General features: G+C 32.0%; 4 protein-coding genes, 1 long non-coding RNA gene and 1 pseudogene across 10 annotated transcripts; 4 read left to right on the top strand and 2 right to left on the bottom strand.

The window, feature by feature from the left end:
* The first annotated feature begins 4,308 nt into the window (after positions 1 to 4,308).
* LOC104699786 (uncharacterized) lies at positions 4,309 to 6,472 on the top strand. 4 transcript variants are annotated; one of them, XM_019227310.2, is made up of 8 exons: positions 4,309 to 4,816; positions 5,176 to 5,334; positions 5,423 to 5,489; positions 5,585 to 5,638; positions 5,759 to 5,854; positions 5,935 to 5,961; positions 6,055 to 6,090; positions 6,162 to 6,472. In XM_019227310.2, the coding sequence occupies exons 2-8, from the start codon at positions 5,294 to 5,296 to the stop codon at positions 6,348 to 6,350; spliced, it is 510 nt and encodes a 169-aa protein (XP_019082855.1). In that variant the 5' UTR covers positions 4,309 to 4,816; positions 5,176 to 5,293; the 3' UTR covers positions 6,351 to 6,472. The 4 variants fall into 4 exon arrangements, with proteins under 4 accessions (XP_019082855.1, XP_087315054.1, XP_087315053.1 ...); XM_087458926.1 differs by having other exon boundaries at positions 4,528 to 4,816; positions 5,136 to 5,334; XM_087458928.1 differs by lacking the exon at positions 6,055 to 6,090 and having other exon boundaries at positions 4,313 to 4,816.
* A 4,877-nt stretch (positions 6,473 to 11,349) lies between these two features.
* Positions 11,350 to 12,100, top strand: LOC147940723 (uncharacterized). The gene is made up of 2 exons (XR_015562829.1): positions 11,350 to 11,498; positions 11,683 to 12,100. It is a non-coding gene; the product is annotated as an uncharacterized LOC147940723 (long non-coding RNA).
* Positions 12,101 to 12,867: 767 nt separating this feature from the next.
* Positions 12,868 to 15,246, top strand: LOC104699785 (E3 ubiquitin-protein ligase At1g63170). The gene is made up of 5 exons (XM_010415146.2): positions 12,868 to 13,979; positions 14,096 to 14,215; positions 14,309 to 14,441; positions 14,534 to 14,698; positions 14,796 to 15,246. Exons 1-5 carry the CDS (start codon positions 13,495 to 13,497, stop codon positions 14,970 to 14,972), a joined length of 1,080 nt encoding a protein of 359 aa, XP_010413448.1. The 5' UTR covers positions 12,868 to 13,494; the 3' UTR covers positions 14,973 to 15,246.
* Positions 15,247 to 16,738: 1,492 nt separating this feature from the next.
* Positions 16,739 to 19,743, top strand: LOC104699784 (uncharacterized). Of its 2 annotated transcripts, none has more exons than XM_087456591.1 (5): positions 16,739 to 17,585; positions 17,979 to 18,108; positions 18,211 to 18,494; positions 18,578 to 18,811; positions 19,118 to 19,743. In XM_087456591.1, the coding sequence occupies exons 4-5, from the start codon at positions 18,710 to 18,712 to the stop codon at positions 19,586 to 19,588; spliced, it is 573 nt and encodes a 190-aa protein (XP_087312717.1). In that variant the 5' UTR covers positions 16,739 to 17,585; positions 17,979 to 18,108; positions 18,211 to 18,494; positions 18,578 to 18,709; the 3' UTR covers positions 19,589 to 19,743. The 2 variants fall into 2 exon arrangements, with proteins under 2 accessions (XP_087312717.1, XP_010413447.1); XM_010415145.3 differs by having other exon boundaries at positions 16,797 to 17,585; positions 18,211 to 18,498.
* A 649-nt stretch (positions 19,744 to 20,392) lies between these two features.
* LOC109125627 (defensin-like protein 125) lies at positions 20,393 to 20,905 on the bottom strand. The gene is made up of 2 exons (XM_019227632.2): positions 20,776 to 20,905; positions 20,393 to 20,672 (listed from the first exon to the last, which is right to left on the bottom strand). Exons 1-2 carry the CDS (start codon positions 20,822 to 20,824, stop codon positions 20,488 to 20,490), a joined length of 234 nt encoding a protein of 77 aa, XP_019083177.1. The 5' UTR covers positions 20,825 to 20,905; the 3' UTR covers positions 20,393 to 20,487.
* A 931-nt stretch (positions 20,906 to 21,836) lies between these two features.
* On the bottom strand, positions 21,837 to 22,758 carry LOC104699783 (BON1-associated protein 1 pseudogene; annotated as a pseudogene). Its single transcript, XR_015560819.1, has one exon. The product of XR_015560819.1 is annotated as a BON1-associated protein 1 pseudogene (transcript).
* Positions 22,759 to 24,605: the final 1,847 nt, after the last annotated feature.

The raw sequence follows: 24,605 nt of genomic DNA, 5'->3' as shown, positions 1-24,605 counted from the left end.
TATTTTACACAATTTTAGTTAAATCAACTTAATTTTATATGTCAAATATTAATAGTGTTGACAAATAATAAAATGAGGATTTAACCCATGTTAGCATAAATTAATGATACTTTATTAATTCCAACATGTCGTCTTTATAACTCATTTACTATATAACCATATTATATATTATTTTAAACTTTTTAATTTTACATATTCGTAATATTTTAAATTTTATTAAGTTTATATATATATATATATTAATTATAATATTTAAATAAATGTGAATCGAAGTTAATATTACGTTAAGAATCAAAACTCACAGATTTTGGAAAACAAAATATGAATCAAATTGTTGTTTTCTTGTTGTTTTCTTGGTTTGCAAAAAATTTATAGATAGAATATTTTCAATACACAATAGAAGGTGTAGTTAAATATATCATATTTTGTGTTTTATTTTGCTGTAATTTTTTAGTTGGAATGGAATGTAAAATATTTAGGAAACAAAATCTGAAGTAATGTTATTTTTGGAAACTTTTGAAGGGTTAATGTTGTAAATAAAAAAATTAAATAAGCAAAACTAAAAGGACATAACATAAAATATACTTCAAAAATGTTAATATAGATTATATTCCAGTTAGTTTGCCAACGTCAAATGTGTTATCTTATCATCTATACTTGTTTTTCAAGTTCTGTATATGTCCAATTTTAAAATAAGGAATCTTACATCAAGACACACTTCTTGACCATAACACACTTTTTACCTATATTTTCTACTTTTTACTTACTCTTTAGACCAGTTTGCTCTCTATAACATTTCATATCTCTTATCTCCTTCTTCTCTCTCCTCAATTCTCTTTACTCAATTCTCTCTCTCTCTTTTTCTAACTCTTTCTATTTTTCTCTCTTTTTATCTTTGTAATCAATTTATTTACTTATTTAGACATATATTGTCAATTTTTTTATATAATGCATTATAATTATATTTTTTCTACAGTTTAAAATCCATTTTACTATATTTATGATGAATAATTATACCACACATTATCCATTTATCACTGAATATTTGTTCAATACTATGTGGATACTCAAACGAGGTAGATGAATACTTCTGGATGATCATCTTAAAAAAATGAATGTCTAATTAATCAAACATCATGTCGTCCATATTTTGATGATGCATGAGATACTATCCAAGTGGTTGAATCCATGTGGTTATTATGTGTCTTATAATGTAACACCTTCGAAATACTCATTCATGTGGTCAATTATCCAAACAGGTGAATCTATGTGGTCAACTATCCAAGCGGTTGAATCCACTTGTTCATATGACTAGCATGTCATTAATATTTACTAGCTAGTCTATTCATTCATACAACTATGCATACATAACCAATCCACATTTATTCATGCAACCATCAACACATAACAAATCTACTCGTTCATATCCATCAAAAACTAGGTTTGTATAATGAAACTTTGATGCCATCATGTGGATGAAGTGCTATGGATACTGATTAGTTATAGATTATCTATTTATATTTAAATAATTGTTCGCTATTATGTGGATGGTTAACATATCTAGATGAATACTTATTTTTGGATGATCACAGAAAAATATATGAATACCTAATTATCCAATTATAGTTGAATATTTGTTAATTGTTATGTGGATGCTAAAAATGTCTTATTATGTGGATACGTATTTGTGGATACTAATGTCTTATTTGTGGATACTTATTCTAAAATCAAATCCACATGGATGATAAGTTATACATGTCCACTAAAAACTACTTGTGTTTTGGTGAAACAATCGTTGTTAACTATCAAACAATTTTAACCTCATCATATCCTCTAAAAACTAAGCATGAGACCGTTCATTATATCCTATCCTAAACCCTAAACCCTAAACCTCTAAAGCCTAAAGCCTAAACCCTAAACCCTAAAGCTTAAATCCTAAACTTTAGACCTTAACCTTAGATCATAAACCATAATCATAAATTTAATTTTATAGAAATTTTAATAAATGTAGCCAAATATGAAGTCTTTTACTATAAAACATGAAACTGACATACCCCAACCTGTAAACCTTGAACCTTAAATTATGCCAAAATTTTGACTTCTTGCATTACATTCTTTATAAATTTCTAAATTCATTGATGTTGTTTGCTATTATGTGGATGTTTAACATGCATCGATGGATACTTATTTTTGGATGATCAGAGAAAAAAACATATGAAAACCTAATTAGTTAAAAAAAACTTGTGGTTTAGTAAAGTAGTCATGGTAAACTATCAAACGATTTTAATCTTTCATGTCCATAAAATCAAGTCCACATGGACGCTAAGTTATACACGTCCACTAAAAACTACTTGTGTTTTGGTGAAGTAGTCATTGTTAACTACCAAACAATTTTAACCTCATCATATCCCCTAAAAACCTAAGCATGAAACCATTCATTATATCCTATACTTAACTCTAAACCCTAAACCTCTAAGCCCTAAACCCTAAAACTCTAAAATCTAAACCCTAAATCCTAAAGTTTAGATCATAAACCATAATTATAAATTTAATTTCATAGCAATTGTAACAAATATAGCCAATTCTGAAGATTTTTTACTAGAAAACATAAAAATGATGGTCAATAACATATGAAAAAGATTTGATGGATGATATTATATATATTGAACATGAAACTAAATAATCATAAACATATAAGCATCTGGATTTGATTTTGTAAATGATAAATATATCAAATTACAAAATTTAAAAAATATATATAAATGTGGCTAAGGAATATATCTATATATATATATATATATTGTTATCCACCACTCAAGATTATTCAAACACATATATCAAAGAAAGGAAGTAACATAAACAAATAAAATAAAAATTATTTGAAAATGGAGAGAGAGTTAGATAGGGTGAGAAAGAAAGATAAAAGAAAGGAAATAGAGTAAAAATAAAAAATAAAAGAAAGATGTGTGTTGGAAAGTAATGTCTTTGGAGAGAGAGTTAGAGGGTAAAAAATAAAACACTATAAGAAAAGTGTGTGGTGGTTCAAAAGTGTTAGAATGTAATTTTTATATAGAAAAGTGTGTTAGAATGCAAAGTTTTCTTTAAAATATAATGAGTGTACAAAAGTCAAATATTAAGATATGAAATGATAGACAAATTTATTTGCTTAATAATTTAGTACAAATTTATTATAGATTTCCAAATTTCACCAATTTAAATTTTGGTTTAGAAAAATAATATATATGTTAAACTTATATATTATATTTCAACTGATAGCCTTAATCTATACTAAATAAAAGTATGAGCTATAAGCTCTTGAGGTTGTCCACATAGTATTTTAAACAACCAATAGGGATTTGACATGTCACTCATTAACATTTTTCTAAATTTTCGGAATTTTCTATATTAATAATTATTTTTTAAACAACCTATAAGGATTTGACATGTCATTCATTAATACTTTTTAAATTTCCAAAATTTTATATATTAAGATTTTTTAGAAAAACGAAAATTTTAAATTTATGGAAATAAAAGAACTATTTACAACGTCCCACATCGGCTAGAAATTTTTTAGACAATGGTTCAGAACCAGTATAAATAAAGATTAATATGCTTCCAACAGCAAATGATGTGTGTTGGAAAGAAAAGTGTTTGGAGAGAGAGTTAGAGGGTAAAAAGTGTGTTAGAATGCAAAATTTTCTTTAAAATATGTCTGATGAATCAAAATGAGTGTACAAAAGTCAAATATTAAGATATGAAATGATAGAAAATTTTATTTGCTTAATAATTTAGTAGAAATTTATTATAGATTTCCAAATTTCACCAACTTAAATTTTGGTTTAGAAAAATAATATATATGTTAAACTTATATATTATATTTCAACTGATAGCCTTAATCTATACTAAATAAAAGTAGGAGGTATAAACTCCTAAAGCTGTCCACCTAAGCATTAAAACATCCAATCAAATATCTCCACATCATCATTTAAATTTATATGCTAAATTCCAAATACAAGTAAATGTTAAATCTTTTGTATATGTTAAATCGTTCAACCAAAGATGTTTTAAAGGGAAATTGACTTTTTGAAAAACTGAAAATTTGTTAATCAATACAATAAAACTACAATGTTTCTCACCAGAGCATGACAGCTCAGCTTTTGTATTGAAGCACAGATTTCCACATCAGTTAAAATGAATATCCAATCAAATTATAACAATTAATACAAATCAGCTCTAATTTGCTTACATGTCATCATTCTATCTTTCCTTCCCATTCTCCTTCTTGCTTCACCACATATTTCGAGACTTAGCCATCACTCTTGAAAATACAGAAACAGAGAAGGGATTGGATTAGGGTAATCTGTTGGATTTCAATCTATAATCAGCTTTAATCTGTTGGATGTTAATTTTAGGGATAAACAATCTCAGACTTTGTATCCTTTTTTATTTCTTTCTATCTCCGTAAACATCGCTCATCTTCGATTTTGATTCTTATTAATCGTGAAAGTGGAAAACAATCTTCTTTAGCAACAGCCATGGAGAACAATCACGGCGATGGAGATTTTTGAATTTTGGTGAAAACGAGAGGGCACCCAGATTCCCACGTTGGAGGCTGTGTGCGAAGATGCTGGCGAGGGAGGAGGAAGGTGAAGCCGCTGGGGCTGAATTGGAATGCTTATGGACCTTTGAGATTCGGTTACATCAGTTAGTTCAGAGAGAAAGTAGCAATGCTGCGGCTGCTACTACTGAGGATAGTACATGGAGGAAGCTGATCATGATTCGCATCACAAGTGTGGAAAAGTGTACTCTGGCTTGCGTGAGTTCTCTAACTCCTTTTTTTGGCTATGTTTTCCTTTGAAAGAAGAACCTTCTAATAAATGGAACTTGATATAAACTAGTCGAAAATAAAGTTTTGATTTTTCAATGAAAGTGTGCAGAGGTGTGACCTTTTCATCTTTTAGAATTTTGAAACCAAGCTCGTAAACTCTGCTCTAACATCCTTGTAGCGAATTTGCGGCTGCCTCTGATTTTATCTTGATTGTAGACTAACTATGTTTTGTCCAATGTATATTTATCATTCTTTCAAGTGTTCACAGCTCATGTCTTTATTATTAAAAAGAATTAATATGTCATAGGTGATGATTAACTGTCCACTCCTCCAACTTCTTGATATAGCCTCATGCCATAAGCTTTTGGATGCTACTATTCGTTCAGCGGTCATTTCATGTCCTCAGTTAGAGTCAAATGCTACTATTTGCAGACGAGTGTACGACAGTAGAAGACTAGGAGCAATATGAAGTGCTCAAATGCTAGCGAAGGGCCTCCCTGCACCGGGTAAAATTTCTTTAGTAACATAACAATAGAAGACTTCTCTATATAACAAGAGGCAGGCATTAATGTCATTGGTTCTCTGTTTTTCCAGATTTGTTGAAGGAATGGCTCCAGTGTTTTCAAGATCTGCCTGGTTTTGCACTTGGAATCTAATACAAGTAATTTTACAAGATGAACATTTATACACAAGATAATCTGTTTACTTTTTAATGAAATTGCATCCAACTTATTGTTGGTTTTTTGCGGTTTGCAGAATGATCTGGTTCATGGTTGGGGAATGGATATGAAACTTGGGTACTGTGCTCAGGTAAAGTCCTCATTTCTTGTTTTCTTTGTCTTTAAGACCTCACAACAGCGCTAGCATTCATTATTAGCATTGTGACCTGATTGCATTCTCTAGATGAATCGATTTTAAATGTTGTTATAGGGTGAACGTAGCAAGAAAGTAGGCATTTTTGATAGCGAATATATCTTTCATCAAGGCATTCAAACACTAGGTGGAAGTGGTGATCCTGATAAGAAGGTCAGCTACTCTACTTCCCCCTCCATCTTCTCCTTGTAAAATACCAAATATTGAATTATCTCTCTTCCTAATTATTACAGAACTCAGCTCGCAGTGGTGTGACTCGGGTAAGCACTATTTTAACATCCAGTTACTCATTTCCTGACTGTAAAATAAACAGATGTCACACAACTTTGATCACTTTTTTTATATATAAACAGAAGCGAGGTTCTCCGGCTTTTGATTCAAGAACAGAAGTGTTTCCCGATGATGAAACTGGTTTTGTCCGTAGAGCAGGAGTGTAATTTGTGTGTGTTTTCTTGAACAGATACGGAGGCAATCAACATTGGAGCTTCGAACTTTTAAAGAACAGTGGAACCAAGCTGTTGCAGAAGACAAGAATTGGGTCGACCGGTCTTCATCAACTCGGAATCGAATTGGCAATAACCGGAGATTAATACGAAGTAGTGTGATTCCAAGTTTAGTGCAGAGGAAAGCTAAAGAGACTACAACATAAAAAAAGACACATACAGTTTTTACTCAGATTAAATACAGAAAAGTTTTTGTTTTGTTTTTGGGGTTCTCATTGTTATATATAACTATATAAGTCAATAGTTTGATCATTTTACTCTCTTTTGATTACTGTAGTTTTCGTGGTCTTCTTTTGTAGATGTGGTTTGATCTCTCTCCATCTTTGATTAATTCCAATTACTTTAGCATGTTTTCTTGAAAAAAAGGTTCATATTAAAGTGGGGTTTTAAAAAAACAAATTTAGGGACAGAGTACAAATCTTTGTTTTTCTTCTTTTATTGTACAAAAATTATAATTTTAAAAAACAAAAACCAAAAAATAAGTTTTTAGAAAGAAAAAAAATTACAACCCGCGGCGTAACGCGGGTACCAACCTAATATTAGTATAAAACAATCTGAGTTTAAGTTAATTAATATGAAAAGGAAAGCTACTACTAAAAGATGAAGAACAATACGAGGAATAAACATAATGGAAAAATATTAAAATAACAACCCAAAGAAAAATAAGTTAATGATGTTGATGCTAGGATTGGTCACAATTAGAATGTTTAGTTAGGCAAAATGGGGGTCGAAAAGATCTTTATTAATCGGTGCCGGGGCACAAAAAGGACGGACTACAAAGTGAACAAGACGAGCTAAGATAGTGAAAGGTAAGATGAAGGACGAGCTGCGAGCTCGTCGATTCAAGACTTCGAGTGAAGGGATTGATACTTATGACTCGTATCTCTTCCTAATTTCTGCCAACCCCATTAATACGGACAATGTACGTCCGTATTTATGGGGAACTGTGTCGGTTCGTCCTCTTGAGAAGATCAAAATACCCCTCTTTCCTTGGAGGTTTATTTGGGCCTTTAATGGACCGAACTCTTTGGTAAGGGGTGTGGATCTACCCCTAACAAACGATGGTTCAAAAAACTTTGGATTTAATGGAAAATTTCTATTTAGCAATAGAAAAGTTTCTAAAATTTAGAGTAGTTATTTTACGTATAAATAAACATTAAAACTGAGTATGGAAGGAACATAGAGTTCATTGGATTATCGATTATGGGTGGCACCAGCAACTTCTCCTTCTTCAGCTCAACCACTTTCTTTGGTTTTTGACGAGTTAGCAAAAGGTTTTTACTAACAAAGAATTACAAAGAAGTTGTTGTCAGGGTCATCCACTTTGGAAAGCAAGAAATCCCCAAAAGGGTGGTTTATTTATGGAGATCGAACTGCTGCTCATTGACCAAAACAATAATTGAATTTTTTATTTATGTTTAACCATCTCATAAGTAAACCGAATAGGCTGTTACGAGAGAAATCTCAAACCTGGTGTTGTCTATACAATTAACAATTTTTTGGTCATTAACAGCAAGACAATCTATATGATTGTCTCCTCACAAGTTTCTAATCCAGTTTACCCAACAAACAATGTTGAATGAGCTAGATTGTTGATGCTGGCGAATAGCTTGAAAGAAAAAAGTTTAGGATCCGTTCTTTTGCAGATTTGGAAGAAGTTGTCGACATGAACGAAAATCTACATGGTAAATATAATTGTTTAATTATATTTAACTGATGAGGTACCAAGCGGTGTCGTTAAGCAACTTTCCCTTCATTCTTAACAATTTTAAAGCTTTTAATGAAAACGACTCTGACCACCCTATGCCTTTCTATGGGCCAATTGTTCGTCTGACCCTTTGGGTCAATGTTGCCGTCAATTTTCAGAAAAGATTGATAAAACATATCGCCAAACCTATTGTGCTCTTCGCTACTGCAGTGAACCCAAGAACAATAAAAGGTTTGTAATCTCAGTCCTATAATTACCTTTGCTCATTCGGCTATTCACCTATGCAATCTTAATCTTGTTATATATACCACTAACACTAACTAGCATATTTAAATTCCATGATGTGGATATGTTTTACCTCTCCTCCACCTCTTCCACCAGGATTTTTTTTCGACAAAGATGTTGATCAACTACTGAATACTTGACATGATAAATACGCACACTCATAGACATATATTTTCTGCATATTATACAACTCTATATGTACTAAGCAGCATGTATCTATTTTCCAAAGTTGGGAAGATATAAGAACTCGGTAATTGTGGTCAACTGCTTCTTCACCTCAGAGGTTATAAAGTCAGAAACAATCACTATTGATGAACTCTATTAATTTCTGAAAAACGACACTCCACAAGTATATTAACATTGAGATCAAATAATGGTTTTCTGATTCAACATCATTATTAACCTGTTTTAATACGCATTTAATACGTAGAAATATCACTTCAATATGGCTGGCAATACATTGCATGCACTAAACGTGCATGTAAACTTGAACGAGAACACATACACGACCTTAGTGTGCAAAATGCCCTCATCAAATTAACACTGCTTTAATTTCTAAATTTCCTTTCATTGAATACTTTAATTGCTTTTGGGATTACTGTATAAATAATGTCCACCTTTACTTTTACTTCTGCATGTTTACTTGTTTAGTGCCGAATTCTATTTTATTGACTTATATAATAAGTAATGTACTTTTAATTATATTCCATGTTTTTGCTTCTAACTTTGTCCAAATTTCGTTTAATTGCCTTCACCACAATTGGTGCAAGTTAATAGTAAAAAAAAATCAATGCCTTCAAAAGTTAGAAAAATAATTGAAATCAAGATTGTCTTAGGGAAAAAGTAGCATATAGTCATTTTCTAATATTAATTTAGTATTTAATCTTATTATGAAAAGATAAAATAAAAATATCATTGAACTAAAAACACGGAGACAGAAAATCATTTAAATAAATATAAATTAAAAAGGAAACCTATGGTAAATTCGTGGTTTTCATCTTTACGACAATAACACTTCAACCCTCTAATGGAACTTTTCTTGATCAGAGATTCAGAGTCTACTTTACGACATTAGGGCTTGGATGTCGAAATTTTGGTGTTCATCACTAAGCTATATTAACCGACAACGAAACTCGATCAGTTGCAGATTTACAATTGAAGAGGCTATGCTTTTTGATTCTCTGTATGTGATAATGTGACTTATGCAACACTACACCAACCAGTTAATAGTTTTTTTTATTATCCCTTTACAATATAACAGGCGTTACAGAAAAGAAAGAAAATAAGAAAAAGAACACATTTACACAAGTATGCCAAAACGTGAACATATTTTAGTAGTTTTATTTCTTATGTTTTGTCAAAAAATAATTAGAATTGCTTTATTAATAGGCTAGCTAATAGCAAAATCTTAATACAAAACAAGCAAGAGAAAATGACACATTATATTTCTAAAACGTTTTATACTGATAATTTCATCCTAAAATACTTTTTGATTAAAACGAAAGTAGAAATTACATGAAAAGTACTACAAATATAAATAGAATAATACTTACGTTAAAATGAATCAAAAATAAAAAAACAAATGAGAAACTTACTATGTAAAAAAACATCATAAGATATAATAAAACATTATAGTACTTTTGTATTATTATATATCAATATCACTGTCTAGCTATTTATAAAAAAACATAAAATGATTTAAAATAGATGATATAAACACACCTGCGCGTAGCGCGGATTCATAACTTAGTCTATACTAAATATAAGTAGGAGTTATAAGCTCTTAAGGTTGTCCACATAGGATTTTAAACAACCAATAGAGATTTGACATGTCACTCATTAACATTTTCTAAATTTCCGGAATTTTCTATATTAATAATTATTTTAAACAACCTATAAGGATTTGACATGTCATTCATTAACATTTTTTAAATTTCCAGAATTTTCTATATTAAGATTTTTTAGAAAAAGGAACATTTTAAATTTATGAAAATAAAAGAACTATGTACAATCGGCTATAATTTTTTTAAACAATGGTTCAGAACCAGTATAAATAAAGATTAATATGATTCCAACAACGAATGAGCAGGAAAGCTTGATTTATCAGGCGTCCAAGTTAAAAAGTTTTATTCGGTTTGATCCGACTTTTTATTTGATCAAATTAAAACTTTAAAAAGTTTCAAAAAAAAATTATAATATTGAAAAATTTTAAAAGTTTAAATATTATAAATATTGAAACTTTTAAAAATTCTTAGCTTTTTTTTTTAAAAAAAATATTATAATTTTTAAATGTTAATAGTTTAAAATATTATAAATATTGAACTTTTTAAAAGGTTCAAATACTATATTTTGAAACCTTTTAAAATATTAAAATATTATAAATATTGAAACTTCTAAAAGTCTTAGCTTTTAAAAGATTTCAAAATCTTATAATCTTTAAATTTTAAAAATTTCTTAGCTTATAAAAGGTTTCTAAAAAATTATAGTTTATAAATTTTAAAAGTTTAAAATATTAGAAATATTGAAACTCTTAAAAGGTTCAAATATTAAAAATATTTAAACTTCATAAAATGTTTTAAAATATTACAGTTACTTAACCTCCATAGAAATTTTAAAATATTATATCTATACTAATATTTCATTATTGTCATCAGTCACATACTCCCTCCGTTTCAAAATATAAGATGTTTTAGAAAAGATTTTTTTGTTTCATAATATAGGATGTTTTCAAGTTTCTATGCTACTTTTAGATTAGTTTAATATTTTTTATTATACAGTTTTAATTATGATTGGTTAAACTTTTTTTAAAATGGTCATTTCTTATATTTTGAAACGGAATGAGTATATATAATTTTCATTAAAATATATCAAATAAACCCATGCATACCGTGGATTCAAAACCTAGTATTTTTAAATAATACATTTAAATAGTTATTAGATCTAACAATTGATTTTTTTCTAAATTTGATTTTAGCGGTGGGAATTTATAGTGTAGCCAAACATAATTTTCTACACAAAACTCTCATTTGACCGAATGTTCTAGTGGTTGATGTTTTTTTGAAATCAAAAAACATGTTTCAAACAAAAAAAGTAATGCCATAAATAGATTGTCTGATAAATAAATGTAAAATATTTTGCACAGAACAGAAAAAGTATAAGTACTAGAGAGTAATTCCCTAATTACAAAAAAAAAACAAAGAGATCATTTTTCATCAAAAGACAAAAATGAATACGTTGATAAGTTTGATGATGGTAGTCATTGCAATGTGCTTTGGGTTGAATGAAGCTTGCAACATTGCAGGTACTGTAAACGTTGTTAACAAGCTTCATGATGGTCTAGTTCTCAATGTTCATTGTCGTCAAAAGAACCCAACAAATAATTTAGCACCATTAACTCTAAAAAATGGTGAAGTATATGAATGTCCATTCGACGAGCCATTAGTCATTTGGAAAAGGAAGGTAATCAGATGTTACTTATCGTACAGGGGTAAAGGTAATAAGGAATATTATCGTGATATATTTCGAGCATACCGATCAGCCGCTACTTCTCGATGTCGTCAGCTACGTGAATACACTGCTCGCAAAGATGGGATTTATTTTACCAGAAAGGCTGGAGTTGCACCAACATTTTTATTTCCTTGGGTACCCAAATAGCCGTGGGGGTCGTCAATAAACATTTATATATATTTGGGTTTAACTATTTTCTAACTGTCGCTTATAAAAATAAATAAATATATATATATTTGTAAATTCATAGACTTTTAATAAACTCATTGCATATTTTTCAATATCATAATTAGTAATGATATGTAATTAAAAGATATATATACATATATATATATATGTACAGTAAAATCTCTATAAATTAATAAACACTATAAATTAATATTTTTTACTGGTCCAAAGTCGAGACAGTGTAAAAAATAACAAAATTCGATAAGATAATAAAATTATAATTTTTTTTGAAATTTCTATATAAAATATGATTCCAATAATATCATAAATTAATAATTTATGTAAATTTACATGATATTTTTGTTGATTTTAATAGATAAACTATACTAAGCATTTTTACGTGGGGCACAACCTTAAGAAACTAAAGAAACTTCTTGATTTTAATAGGTATACATATACCATACAACTTAGCTAATATTTACAAGAATTAAGAAAACTAGTATGGTGCACTTACCCCATCCTTCATAAGCCTTGATCCACTCATGTATGTCCACTTTTTAAAAATGTTTGATGAGTCAAAATGAGTGTACAAAAGTCAAATATTAAGATATGAAATGATAGACAAATTTATTTGCTTAATAATTTTAGTACAAATTTATTATAGATTTTTCAAATTTCAGCAATTTAAATTTTGGTTGAGAAAAATAATATATATGTTAAACTTATATAATATATTTCAACCGATAGCTTTAATATTTTTAAATAAAACATTTAAATAGGTTTTTTGGATCTGACAGTTGATTGTCGTGGAAAGAACCCAAGCAAAGATTTCACATTAAGAAAATTAATAACTGGTAAAGTATATGAATGCCTATTCGACGAGCCAACAATCATCTGGAAAAGGTTTGTAATCAGCTGTTACATATCGTATAAGGGTAAAGATAATAAGGAATATTATCGTGATATATTTCGAGCATATCGATCAGCCGCTACTTATCGATGTGGTCAGCTACGTGAATACACTGCTCGCTCGCAAAGATGGGATTTATTTTACCAGAAAGGCTGGCGTTGCACCAACACTTTTACATCCTTGGATACCCAAATAGCCGTGGGGTTCGTCAATAACTATATATACTTTTTAACTATTTTCTAATTTTTTTTTTTTTAACATCTTTCTAATTTTTGCTTATAAAATACTCCTATATATATGTAAATTCACAGATTTTTTTGTTTTTGCTTTGAATAATAATAAATAATACTCCTACACAATATTATTATATTAATAAAATCATTTGCATTTTTTTCAATATTGTAATTGATAAATGATATGTAATTTAGAAGAAAAAAAAGTACATCTGTATGTATAATCTCTTGTCGTGTTTACAATTATCGAGAAACGAAACAAAGTGTGGTTCGGTCCTCCTCCTCCGATCCTCTCAACTCCAAAACCACAAAACCAAGCCTCGAGAATTCATCCATTCTACACCCGTTCGATCGATTTGATTTCCTCCTGGGAATTGAAGCCCGACGACCCATCAAGATTCTGGATCAACCCGATTGATTGATTTACCCCCAAGATCCAAAATCTTTTTGTTTTTTTTTCCGAATCAATCTATCCGGCGATGGACGTTTCACCGCTTCTTGGCCGGAACAGACGAAGGTCCTCTCAGCAGCTTCGTGGCGCAGCGTCGAGACTTATCCGCCGTGCTAGCAACCGTCGGATGATGCTCCGCGAGCCTTCCGTTAGAGTCCGTGAGGTTGCCGCTGAGCAGCTTGAGGAACGCCAGAGTCAATGGGCTTACTCTAAGCCCATTATTGTTCTCGATATACTTTGGAATTTCGTCTTTGTGGTTGTCTCTGTCGCGATTCTAGGGTTTACTTCTCAACAAGAAGATCCTATTGTTCCCCTTAGGGTTTGGATTCTAGGTTACAATCTCCAGTGTTTGTTTCACGTTGCTTGTGTTATCGCTGAGTACAAACGTCGCCGCCGAGAAGCTAATATTAATGGTGATGATTCCTCCAATCACGGATCTCTCAGCGGCGGAAGTGAAGAAGACGAAGAATCTGATGATGATGGCTATATCATTAACGATGCTGATGGAACTAGGTTCAATTTCTTATTCTCTGTCTCTCTCTGAAACTTTAATTTGGGTTGAAGGAATCTTTAGGATTGTTGTTGTATATACTAACTGTAATAGATGATGGATCCTGTATGTGTTTCAGCTTCACCAAGCACCTTGAATCTGGGAATACCATGTTCTCTTTTGTCTGGTGGATTATTGGGTTTTACTGGGTCACAGCTGATACTGAGGGACTACCTCAATCTTCCCCTCAGCTCTACTGGTTTGTTTCTAAAAAGAGTTCTTGATTGTTTGTTTCTTTGTTTGTTGTGATTCCTCAATGATAGATTTTGTTTCTTGATTTGCACTTTTGCAGGCTCTGTGTTGCATTCCTTGCCTTTGATGTTATGTTTGTTGTCATTTGCGTTGCGGTTGCTAGTCTTATCGGTATAGCTGTTTGTTGCTGTTTGCCTTGCATCATCGCCATCTTGTACGCATTAGCTGATCAGGTAAAGGAAACAACAACACTATGAGGATGAAGAACAAATGTTTCTTGATGGAATGAATCCCTAATAACTAGCAATTTTTTTCTAATTGTCAGGAAGGTGCAGCGGATGAAGAGATAGACAGGCTTTTAAAATTCAAGTTCCTCACAGTTAAGAATTCCGAGAAAGTGAATGGCGAAATCCGGGAAACTCAAGGTGGGATCATGACTGGGTTAGGTGCCGAGTCTCAAACCGAACGCATGTTATCTAGCGAAGATGCTGTAAGTAACTATAACCATAAACCAAACCTCTGTCGATTTTTGGATAAAGATACTGAAATGATTTGAGCAAAAAAACAAAAAAATAAACCATTTTCAGGAATGCAGCATTTGTCTATGTGGTTATGAAGATGGAGTAGAACTAAGGGAACTTCCTTGTAGACACCATTTCCACAGTTTATGTGTAGACAAATGGCTAAGGATCAACGCCACTTGCCCTCTCTGCAAATTCAATATTCTCAAGAATGGTGAACCTAGTGGTAGTGAGCAAGTGTGAGGTAGGAGAAAGATTTTGTTGCTGCTCAATCTTTGTGGAATGTCATGAAGCATTCTTTTGCCATTTACAGAGGAAAGAACAAGAAAGAAGACCTTGAGATTTGTTTTGAGACGAAGCTGCACGTCTTTTCTTGTCTTTTTTTGGATTTATAATATATATTTGTAAAATGCAATAAGTATATATAGTTCGGTTTGAAAATGTTCTTCAGCGAGTCAGGTGTGATGAGAAACGTTTGGGGATTTTTAGGTTTTCAATCAACGGCTTGATTAGATCCGAATTAGATAAGTTAATACGGTGATGAAACCATTTGACGTTATTGCTGTTGTAGTAGTGACGTCAAAAAGAGAAAAATATCATTATCTAAATCGAATTTGAGAACGAAAGAAAAAATGTCTTTGTTTATTTTTCAAAACAGGACTTAAATATTTTTTTCTTTCTTTATGAGTAGTATAATTTTCATGAATGTAGTATTGTATTCGTTTTATTTATAACTAATATTAACCATCTAACTAACGACGTTATACAGTAAACCACTACGATTGTAATACAAATTCAAGACTAATTTTTCTTTCTTTTCTTTATGCAATTATGGGCTTCTCTTCTTACAATTGTTATTCTCTGTTGCCATTACTGAAAACTGATTAATATGTGACTACTAACTGAAGATTTACCTACACCCTTATATTAATTGTAGAAGTTTTCAAATATGAATACAAAACATGTAAACTTATACATTTCTAATTATATCTGACATATAATATTTACTAAATTTCTATAACAAAATAAAAAAAACACCAATTTTTACAATTATGTTTATATCCTCCAAAACATGTATTAAGGTTACATGTGTTTCATAAAGGAAGAGTAGTGAAGGTTGTAGATCTTTACAAAAACAGTTAGAATTTATATTAGAGTATACATGTGTTTCATGTGTTTGATCTTTAATCAAAATTTAACTCTTAAATTAGAGTATACATGAGAGTCATATCCAATATGTTTTTGGTGATGAAATCCTAAAAATATTTTTACTTATATTTTAGAGTCACAAATAAGTCACACTTTGAGACTATAGTGTTACTAGAGGTATAATTTGCGACTGTTTTGCCACTAAGTCGATTGTGCATCTGTTTTTCTTAGTCACTATAGAGTCTTGAAGTACAACTATTTTGCGACTACGATGTCTTGATCGTTAAAAAAAACTATTAATCAATATTTTACTTCAGTCGTCCTGGTGGCGTCTTAAATTGAGTCTAAGTTGCGACTGAATCCGGATTAATTTATGACTACAACCTGAAGTTGTGATTGAATTGCTTCTGTTTAGGGACTCTTCTAAATTAGTTGTAGAATTTTTCAAATATGAATACAAAACATGCAAACTTATACATTTCTAATTATATATAATATTTACTAAATTTATGTTTATATTCTCCAAAACATGTATTAAGGTTACATGTGCTTCATAAAGGAAGAGTAGTGAAGGTTGTAGATATTTACAAAAACAGTTACAATTTATATTGTTTGATCTTTAATCAAAATTTAACTCTTAAATTAGAGTATACATGATCAAAGAGTCATATCCAATATGTTTTTAGTGATGAAATCCTAAAAATATTTTTACTCATATCTTAGAGTCACAAATAAGTCACACTATGAGACTATAGTGTTACTAGATGTATAATTTACGATTATTTTGCGACTAAGTACAGCTTTTTTTAAAGGTTTCTTACGGTCACAAAATAGTCTTAAAGTACCACTACTTTGTTACTTTTTAAAAATTTCCCCAAAATTTTGTGTGAAATAATTAGCAGAGTAATAATTTCCCCCCATCAAATTAAACCCGAAACCCTCTTAATTATTTCCTGAAACCCTCTCTCTCTTTTCGATTTCCCAAAACCCTCTCTCTCTTTTCAATTTCCAATTCATCTCTTTTCGATTTCTCTTTTGTTGAAAAACTTCTTCTTTTTTCTCTTCATTTCTGACTTCTTCTCCGATGAAATCCGGTGGTGGTCATGGTTCTAAACCCGTTGGTGGTCGCGGTGCTAGATCTGGCGGTGGTGGTAGATCTGGCGGCGGTCGGAGACCAACCGGAGATATTGCTTCGTCGTCTTATTCCTCTAACCCTTCTTCCAGCAACGAGACTTCGTCACACTCCCAACGTTCTCAACACTCGCTTCCATCTCAGTATCCGCCGGCAACACTACCCCAATATTCTCGACAACCTTCTCCTCAGCCACAACACCGAGGCTTTCAACAACAGCTCCACTCCCAGATGCAGCAGCCATCACCACCGCATGCTCATGTTCCGGTGTATCAACAGCCGGCTCCTCAGAATCCGGGATACCAACCGCCGCTTCAGAATCCGGCCTACCAACCGCCGCTTCATTATCCAGGGTTTCAACCTCCGCTTCAGAATCTGGGATATCAGCCGCCGGCTCCTCAGAATCTAGGGTTTCAACCGCTGCCAGCTCCTCAGAATCAGGAGCATCCACCACCGGCTTAGAATCAGGAGGATCAAGACTTCCAACAGCTCCTTGATGATTTGCTTGCACTTCCTGGTCGACAGCATCTTCCGATCTTGAGTCCGCACTCCATCCCCAACACTCAAAGTATATGGTAAATTTTTTATTATCCTCCAACCATTTTATCATTTGATTATCGTTTAGATTAAGAAAAGAATAAGTTTTGTGTGTTGTGTTGTGAAGTTTAGTGTGTTGTGTTGTGAAGTTTGGTGTGTTGTGTTGTGAAGTTTAGTGTGTTGTGTTGTGAAGTTTGGTCTGTTTTTTTTTCTCAAACTTTCTTACCGATGTCCACTATTAGTTATTAGCACCTTCTTCGTTTTCTAGTTTGCTTTTGGTTCTGATTTTCTTTCTTAGTTGTTTTCAAAGTTTCTTTGCCATATCCACTGTTGGAGTCTGTTTTCAAAGTTAGATTATCGTTTTGTGATTCATTTGTTTATGTTTGATGGATTGTAGTTTGTAAGTTAACAATCTCATATTTATGTAACAGGTTTGGACGAGACAAAGGAAAGCTATCTCGTGTTATTTCTGGGATTTTTAGGAGAAAGTTTGATGGTCCATACTTCAGCTGGAAGGCTACGCCCTTACACATACGAGAGAGATATTTTAGATCCTTTGCGGTAATATTTGACACAGTTTCAATTTTTTTAACTTTTCTTAGTTAATGAATTTGTCTTATTTTTACTTACTTGACACTTACTTTACATTGTTGTACTGTGTAGCGGAAATACAACTGGGATGTTGCGATTATTGAGCTTGTGAGAGAAGGATTTTTGAAGATAGCGAAAAAAAGAATGAAAGTAATTGTAAGCCAATCGAAGCTTAGTGGTGAGCAACCGATTTGGATCAATCCTACGCTATGGAAACAAATGTGGGAGCATTGGGACACACCCGAAGCTATTGAGAAGAGCTCTAATGCATCCCAAGCCCGTAATTCTAATCGTGGCGGTCTTGGACTCCACAAACATCTATCCGGCCAGAAATCTTACTTGCAAATTCAACAAAAGTTGGTAAATGGTTTTAACTAACTATAATTATTTCATTTAAATATTTCATTTTGCACAAATAACATTCTTTTATCCATTGCAGGAAGAAAAATTGGGACATCCTGTATCGCTTGGAGAAGTGTTTGTCGCAACACATACAAAGGCAGATGGAAGTTTTGTTGATCAGAAGGCGAAACAAGTTGCTGAGACATATGAGAAGAACATAGAAGAGGTAATGTCTCAAATGGAGTTTGATGGTCCTGATGCTACAGACCACTCGCCAGAATCTACTCATCCAACCCTCCCCATTCAAGAAAAAGATGACATTTTTCTGAAGGTAATTTCCTGTACAATTGTCTTTGTTTTGCCTTTGATGATTGTCTTATTTTGCTAAGATAAGTATCTGATTTTGATTGATATACATTTGACTGATGCTTAAGAATCCTTGATGTTGATATACTTTTGACTGATGCTTGAGAATCCTTGATGTTGATTATCTGGTTTTGTGTGATATTTCTATAAGTGATTTTCACATAACAACTTATAATCATGAATCTTCCAATATGTTTGTCTTGTTAATGCTTATCTCTTTTTCTGTTCATTATGTTTGTTTTGTGAATGATCATCTCTTTTTCTGTCTTAGTGTACTGTAACAGATGCCAAGGGAACCCCCTTTGGACTTGGAAGTCTCTCCGAGATAATCACCAAAGGGAAAAGAAAGGCAAATTATCCAAGCTCTAGTCCAACTTCGCTGTTAGAGATTGAAGAACAACTTCAGGCTGCTCGTTGTAAGTTCGCTGATCAAGATGAAGAAAATGCTCGACGTGTCAGAGAAGATGCTAGACGTGATGAAGAGCAACGTAACGCTCAAAACCGCATTGCAACCTTGGAGATGCTCGTCTCCTACTTGAAGACCAGTGATCCTGGGGTTGCAGAATTCATGTCTACTCAACCACCAGCCCATGCGCCATTCACCACAGCAGCCCCAGCAGCCAACATCACTCCAGCCACAACGGCCAATGTCAACCCACCCGCACCAACCACTTCAGGAGCTAGTTCACCAGCTACTTCACCAAACACTTCTCCTTTGTCAGTATCATCCTCTCATCCTTAACTAACTATTTCTTTCTCTCTTAAGCTTCTATAACTATTTTTTGGTTTGTGTAGTAATATATTTCTATCTCCCTTAGCCTGAACTATTTTCTGGATAGGATCAATGAATGATTTATATCTTTTTGGTTAATATCATTCACATTCGGAATTTTATTTTAATTTCAGGTTTTTTTTTCAAATTAAATTGTATACAGTCACAAATGAATAGCTATAGTTTCACTGATTTGCGACCATTTACATTTTGAAAAACACAAACCAAGTAGCAAATTCGTTGTAAATATGTCACGATTTTGCAACTAAAATACTTAGTCTTCAGTCAGTCACAAAACATTCTGACTTGTTTGCGACTATCCTGTCACTGATACAACGACAACTTTAGGACCAAAATTTCAGTTTTTTTAAGTTCATCCTAAACTTTGTAGTATTAAATCAGTCTCTGAAACGTTGCAAATTTGTGACTACCGTATTGTCTAAAACAAGTGGTATTTTACGACTGCGTAAATGAGTCACTATTGAGTCGTTAATTACGACGGTTTTTATCTGTCTTGTTGTAGTCGCTAATTAACGACCACAACCCGTGTCTTAAGATCGTCGCAAATAAATGACAATTTTGCGACCAAATATTAGCGACGGTTTATAAAAATACTTAAATAGTCGTATATACCGACTTTGCGACTGATTTAAGACGATTTTGTTGGTCACAAAAACCATGTTTTCGTGTAGTGCGAGTTAGGCATAATAATATGCTAGAGTATCAGTACTCACACTCAAACAACAACAACAACAAAAAAATCCTATACAAGACTGAAATAATATATATTTTTATTCAACGTCCGTATTAATTTAAAATATCAAGATTGATAATAGTTTGTGTGTGTGTGATACAAATCAGAAGACAAATCAAATTTTGCAATTATAAGCGCAGATGCATGTCTTGCTCTTAGTATTATAACACACGCCGTTTCCATTATACTTCAAAGTACAGTCATATGCACACACCAAACCCTCGCAGTTTTCTTTCGGTGTTATGATATATGAATAACACTTTTTTACTTCTCCTCCTTGCGTTTCCTTTGTAACCATCCCTAATTCAAAAAATAAAAATAAAAAAAATCTCAGTTTCTTATTAATAGAAAACTACCTTTTCAAAGAGAAGAAACATGGAAACGTGTAAAATATTTAGCAAACCTAAAACGAGGATGACCATGAAGATAGCAAGAGTGATGGCTTTAGTCATTTTTGATTATACAGTACGAATGAAATTATCTTAAATAAAAACGAAAATGAGTGTAATGATCAATCTAAGCGTGAATGTCGAATATATATATATAAGCTATTCAAAGAAAAAAGATATCACAAAATCTAAAAATAGTTATAAAAAAAAAATCAACAAGTAATTAAGTAGACGTTGTAAGGGGACGAAGATCTAATCAAACAACTAAGAAATTAACTAAAAGTGGAAACATATAGTAACAGAAAAGAGAAAGAATCATATCATGATTATCTAACATTCTAATGAGTTTATACCATACATGATGATTATTTAACATTGTTGAGATATATATGAATATATAGGTTTAATGGGCTTTAATAACATAACCTAGCCCATAAACCGATATATAATATCTGAACATCCGAAATTTCGAATGGTTTGGTTAGTGCTGTATACTTGTAAACGAGAGAGAAGATACGACAAAAGAAAAAACCGAGAAAGAAACGTGTGAATAGAGAAGTACGTATGAAAAAGGCTGTTGAACAAAAAAAAAAAAAAAAAAAGGTAAAAGGCTTTAGAGCCAATGGCCGCAATTATAAAAAGTCGGCCGTAAACAGAGACTTTAAGCCCAGCGGCGCCAACAAACTTATACCAAAAATGGGTTTTGGTCCACGTGAAGGAACATCGAACGTGTGCGTACACAGCACAACTTTGTTTTATTGTTTTTGTTGTTGTATACAAAACAACCACTCGTAATTTCTTATCTGGACAGTTGGACTAGTAGTAGTTAAACAACATTTGAATAAATCTCTCTCTCTCTTTTAATTTTGACTCGTGGAGAATCCTTCTTTTATTTTAAAAAGGGGTTGAATATTATAGAAGATTATCCACAGAAATGACAAAACATTCTCAAAATTTATTACAAAAACGCCACTAGTCTAATAAACATTAGAATTATTAATTTTATTTATTGTTATTTTTTGCCTACGCTTTATTTAAAATTCACCACCGCGCAAGCCACGTTACAAGTTAATAGTAACCCATAAATACAAATTAGAATTATATCAAGACTTTTTCTTTTCTTTTTTGCTTCTTCTTCTTAACAAACAAACTAAACACACACGACGAACATACATATACAGTTTCTTCGAACACCAAGTTCTTTCTTATTAGATTCATCATCAAACCAATTATCACTTTTTAATTTTTATTTTTCAACCTTAGAAGAAAAAAGAATCACACATCTTCGTTAGTTTTGTTCCGTAAAATTCCAAAATTGGGAATCATCAACGGAACTCCAAAAACTTTTTTTTTTTTTTTTTTTTTTAATAAGGCCGTTGGTACAGTCCCCAAACCGGAACTCCGGTTACAATCCGACCACCATACCCATCAATCGATGGCGTCTCCGATCTCGGTCTCCACAAACCAGTATCCCTCGCTTCGTAATCCCTCACCGCCTTCTTCGGATCCGATTTAACAAGAATCGAAAAGTTGACGATCCCACACTTATCACCAAACTCATCTCTCAATCTATAGCTCAAGCAATTCAAATGGCCTTCAGGCGAATACTTTCCCATGAAATCGCTCGTCGGGATTTTAGCTTCTCCGACGCTTTTTTCTTGCCCAGAACGTGTTCGATATAATACCTCAATGAAGATAAACTGTACATCACCGTTGATGGGCATCTCTGCTTTAAAGTTCCATGTTGGGTTACTTACTCTCGATTCGTCAGGTTCAGATTTTCGTTTTTTCTGGTCGATCTTTACGACGGCGAGAGTCTTTTTCTTGAGCGCTTTACGGTTTAGCTTGAGGCCTTCTGCTGATCGTAGATGAATCTCCAATGTTTTTGTCATTGTTGTTGTTGTAGTGATCGTGATAGTGATGATCAATTGATCTACCAAAATATATCATTTGGGTTATTTTAGTTTTTGTATATGTTTGTTTGTTTGTTTATTGGTCTAATAATCATTATTAACTTAGGATGAAGGTTCATGTAAATATATATAGACGACGAAGCTGACAAGGAAGTTAGCAAAGAAGACTCGAGGAGTTTTCTTCTCTTTTTCCGGCCACCTCATTCTCGATGTCGACCAAATACACATATCTTTTTGTTTTTTTAAGGAGAAAACTTTTACATTTTTTTTTTGTTCCTTTTAAATAAAATTTTAAAATTCAAATATTAATTAAAATCCGGTTTTATAATTTGAATAAAATGCTTTTATTTATCAAAACTATCATTTTTTTTAATATCTCGTACGTAATGGATACACCTGTTTGAGTTATGTGTAACTAATTTCGATGGAACCTTTCTGGTTAATTTCCATGGAACTTATTTGTACTTTGTTTCCTAGTCTCATTAACTTACGGCCATTCGATTTGGAGGAAGAACAACTTAACGTCCCACAACACTCGAGAGCCGCACACTGACCATAGTCGCATATATACGATTATATATATATATATTTGAATCAAAATCGTAAATTTTTGTATCAAAATTAAAACCGATTTCTGTTTCTAAAATAAGTCGTATGTGTGTGCTATATATTCGTAAATAACTAATAAACAAAATAGTTTGTATAACAGAAGTTACGTTGCCTAATTAATCCTATAGTTTAATTTGTCTTGGATACATCATGCATGCATACACTTGATGACGTTAGCATGCATACACTTGATGACGTTAGCATGCATGTGTCCTCAGTCGATCGTTAGCATATTTTGTGGAATAAAATTCCATCTGATCATGAATCAGTTATTTCTCATAGTCTATATAATCAACATTAATAATACTTGCGTGTAAAATATATTCTGACACTGAAAATATTTTTAGTTTATTTTCTTGACGAAACAATGATATCGCGCGAATCATTATAATCATTTAATCGTATTCGTAGCTAGGTTGGCAAATTTATTTCTTTTTTTTACAATAGGTCTAATTTGCTACGTACCGAAGTAGTTGACGTATCCAGCCATCTAAACTAAACCAACTCGAGTGAAGTTGGGAACCGAGCTCTATCGGATAAATTAGTCTCCGTTTACATTGCTAAGTCTGTTGAGTGTTGACTTCATATCAAAAAATAATTTAGTCACCCGAATCGAAGCCACTCTCAAGTGTTCCTGACAACGAATTTAATAGTATTAGTATGTTTACATATACGACAAATGTTAATGATAGGATATGGTTGAGATTTCCATTTCGATTCCGATTCTTGGAAATTTTTTACAAATTAATAAAAGGCAGTGGCTGGGAAACCCTACTACAGTACTCGATAAAGACAGTGTAATCAAGACTTGGTCCAAAAAAACAAGACAGTGTAATCAAATCAAGACAAAAGCCTCGCTTATTCCCTTCGTTATATATATTGGGAAATTTTGAACTTATTACTAGAGAATTAGAAAATGATAGATTCCAACAAGCGTTTCCACCTAAAAATTGATATAGGTTTTAAATACACCAAGTTAGTTAATAGACAGCATTCAAAAAACAAATTTTAAAACTTATGGTTAATTTGCTAACATGTTTTCCACCATATAATTGAGCCAACTAAGCTTATATATGTATAAGTGCTTCAACTGGCAGAACATTTTTCAGTGCTTAGAAAAAAAATCATTTGCCTTATAAAAAATGCTAATTATTTAAATTCATAACTTAAAATTATATGCCAACATCATTTTTCATTTTTAAGCGTATAATTAGGCATATTCCTCCTGATGATATATTTTCAGTGGTACCAGTTAGCGCCTATAAAGTAATTAGTACATCTTATTGTTGCCTAGTCGTTTCATAATCTAATCAATTATTCGA

The sequence above is a fragment of the Camelina sativa genome, chromosome 7 (assembly GCF_030686135.1).
Source record: "Camelina sativa cultivar CO46 ecotype springtype chromosome 7, ASM3068613v1".
Taxonomy (NCBI): domain Eukaryota; kingdom Viridiplantae; phylum Streptophyta; class Magnoliopsida; order Brassicales; family Brassicaceae; genus Camelina; species Camelina sativa.
The sequence above is the reverse complement of the archived record's forward strand: the minus strand, read 5'-3'. Positions and strand labels throughout refer to the sequence as shown.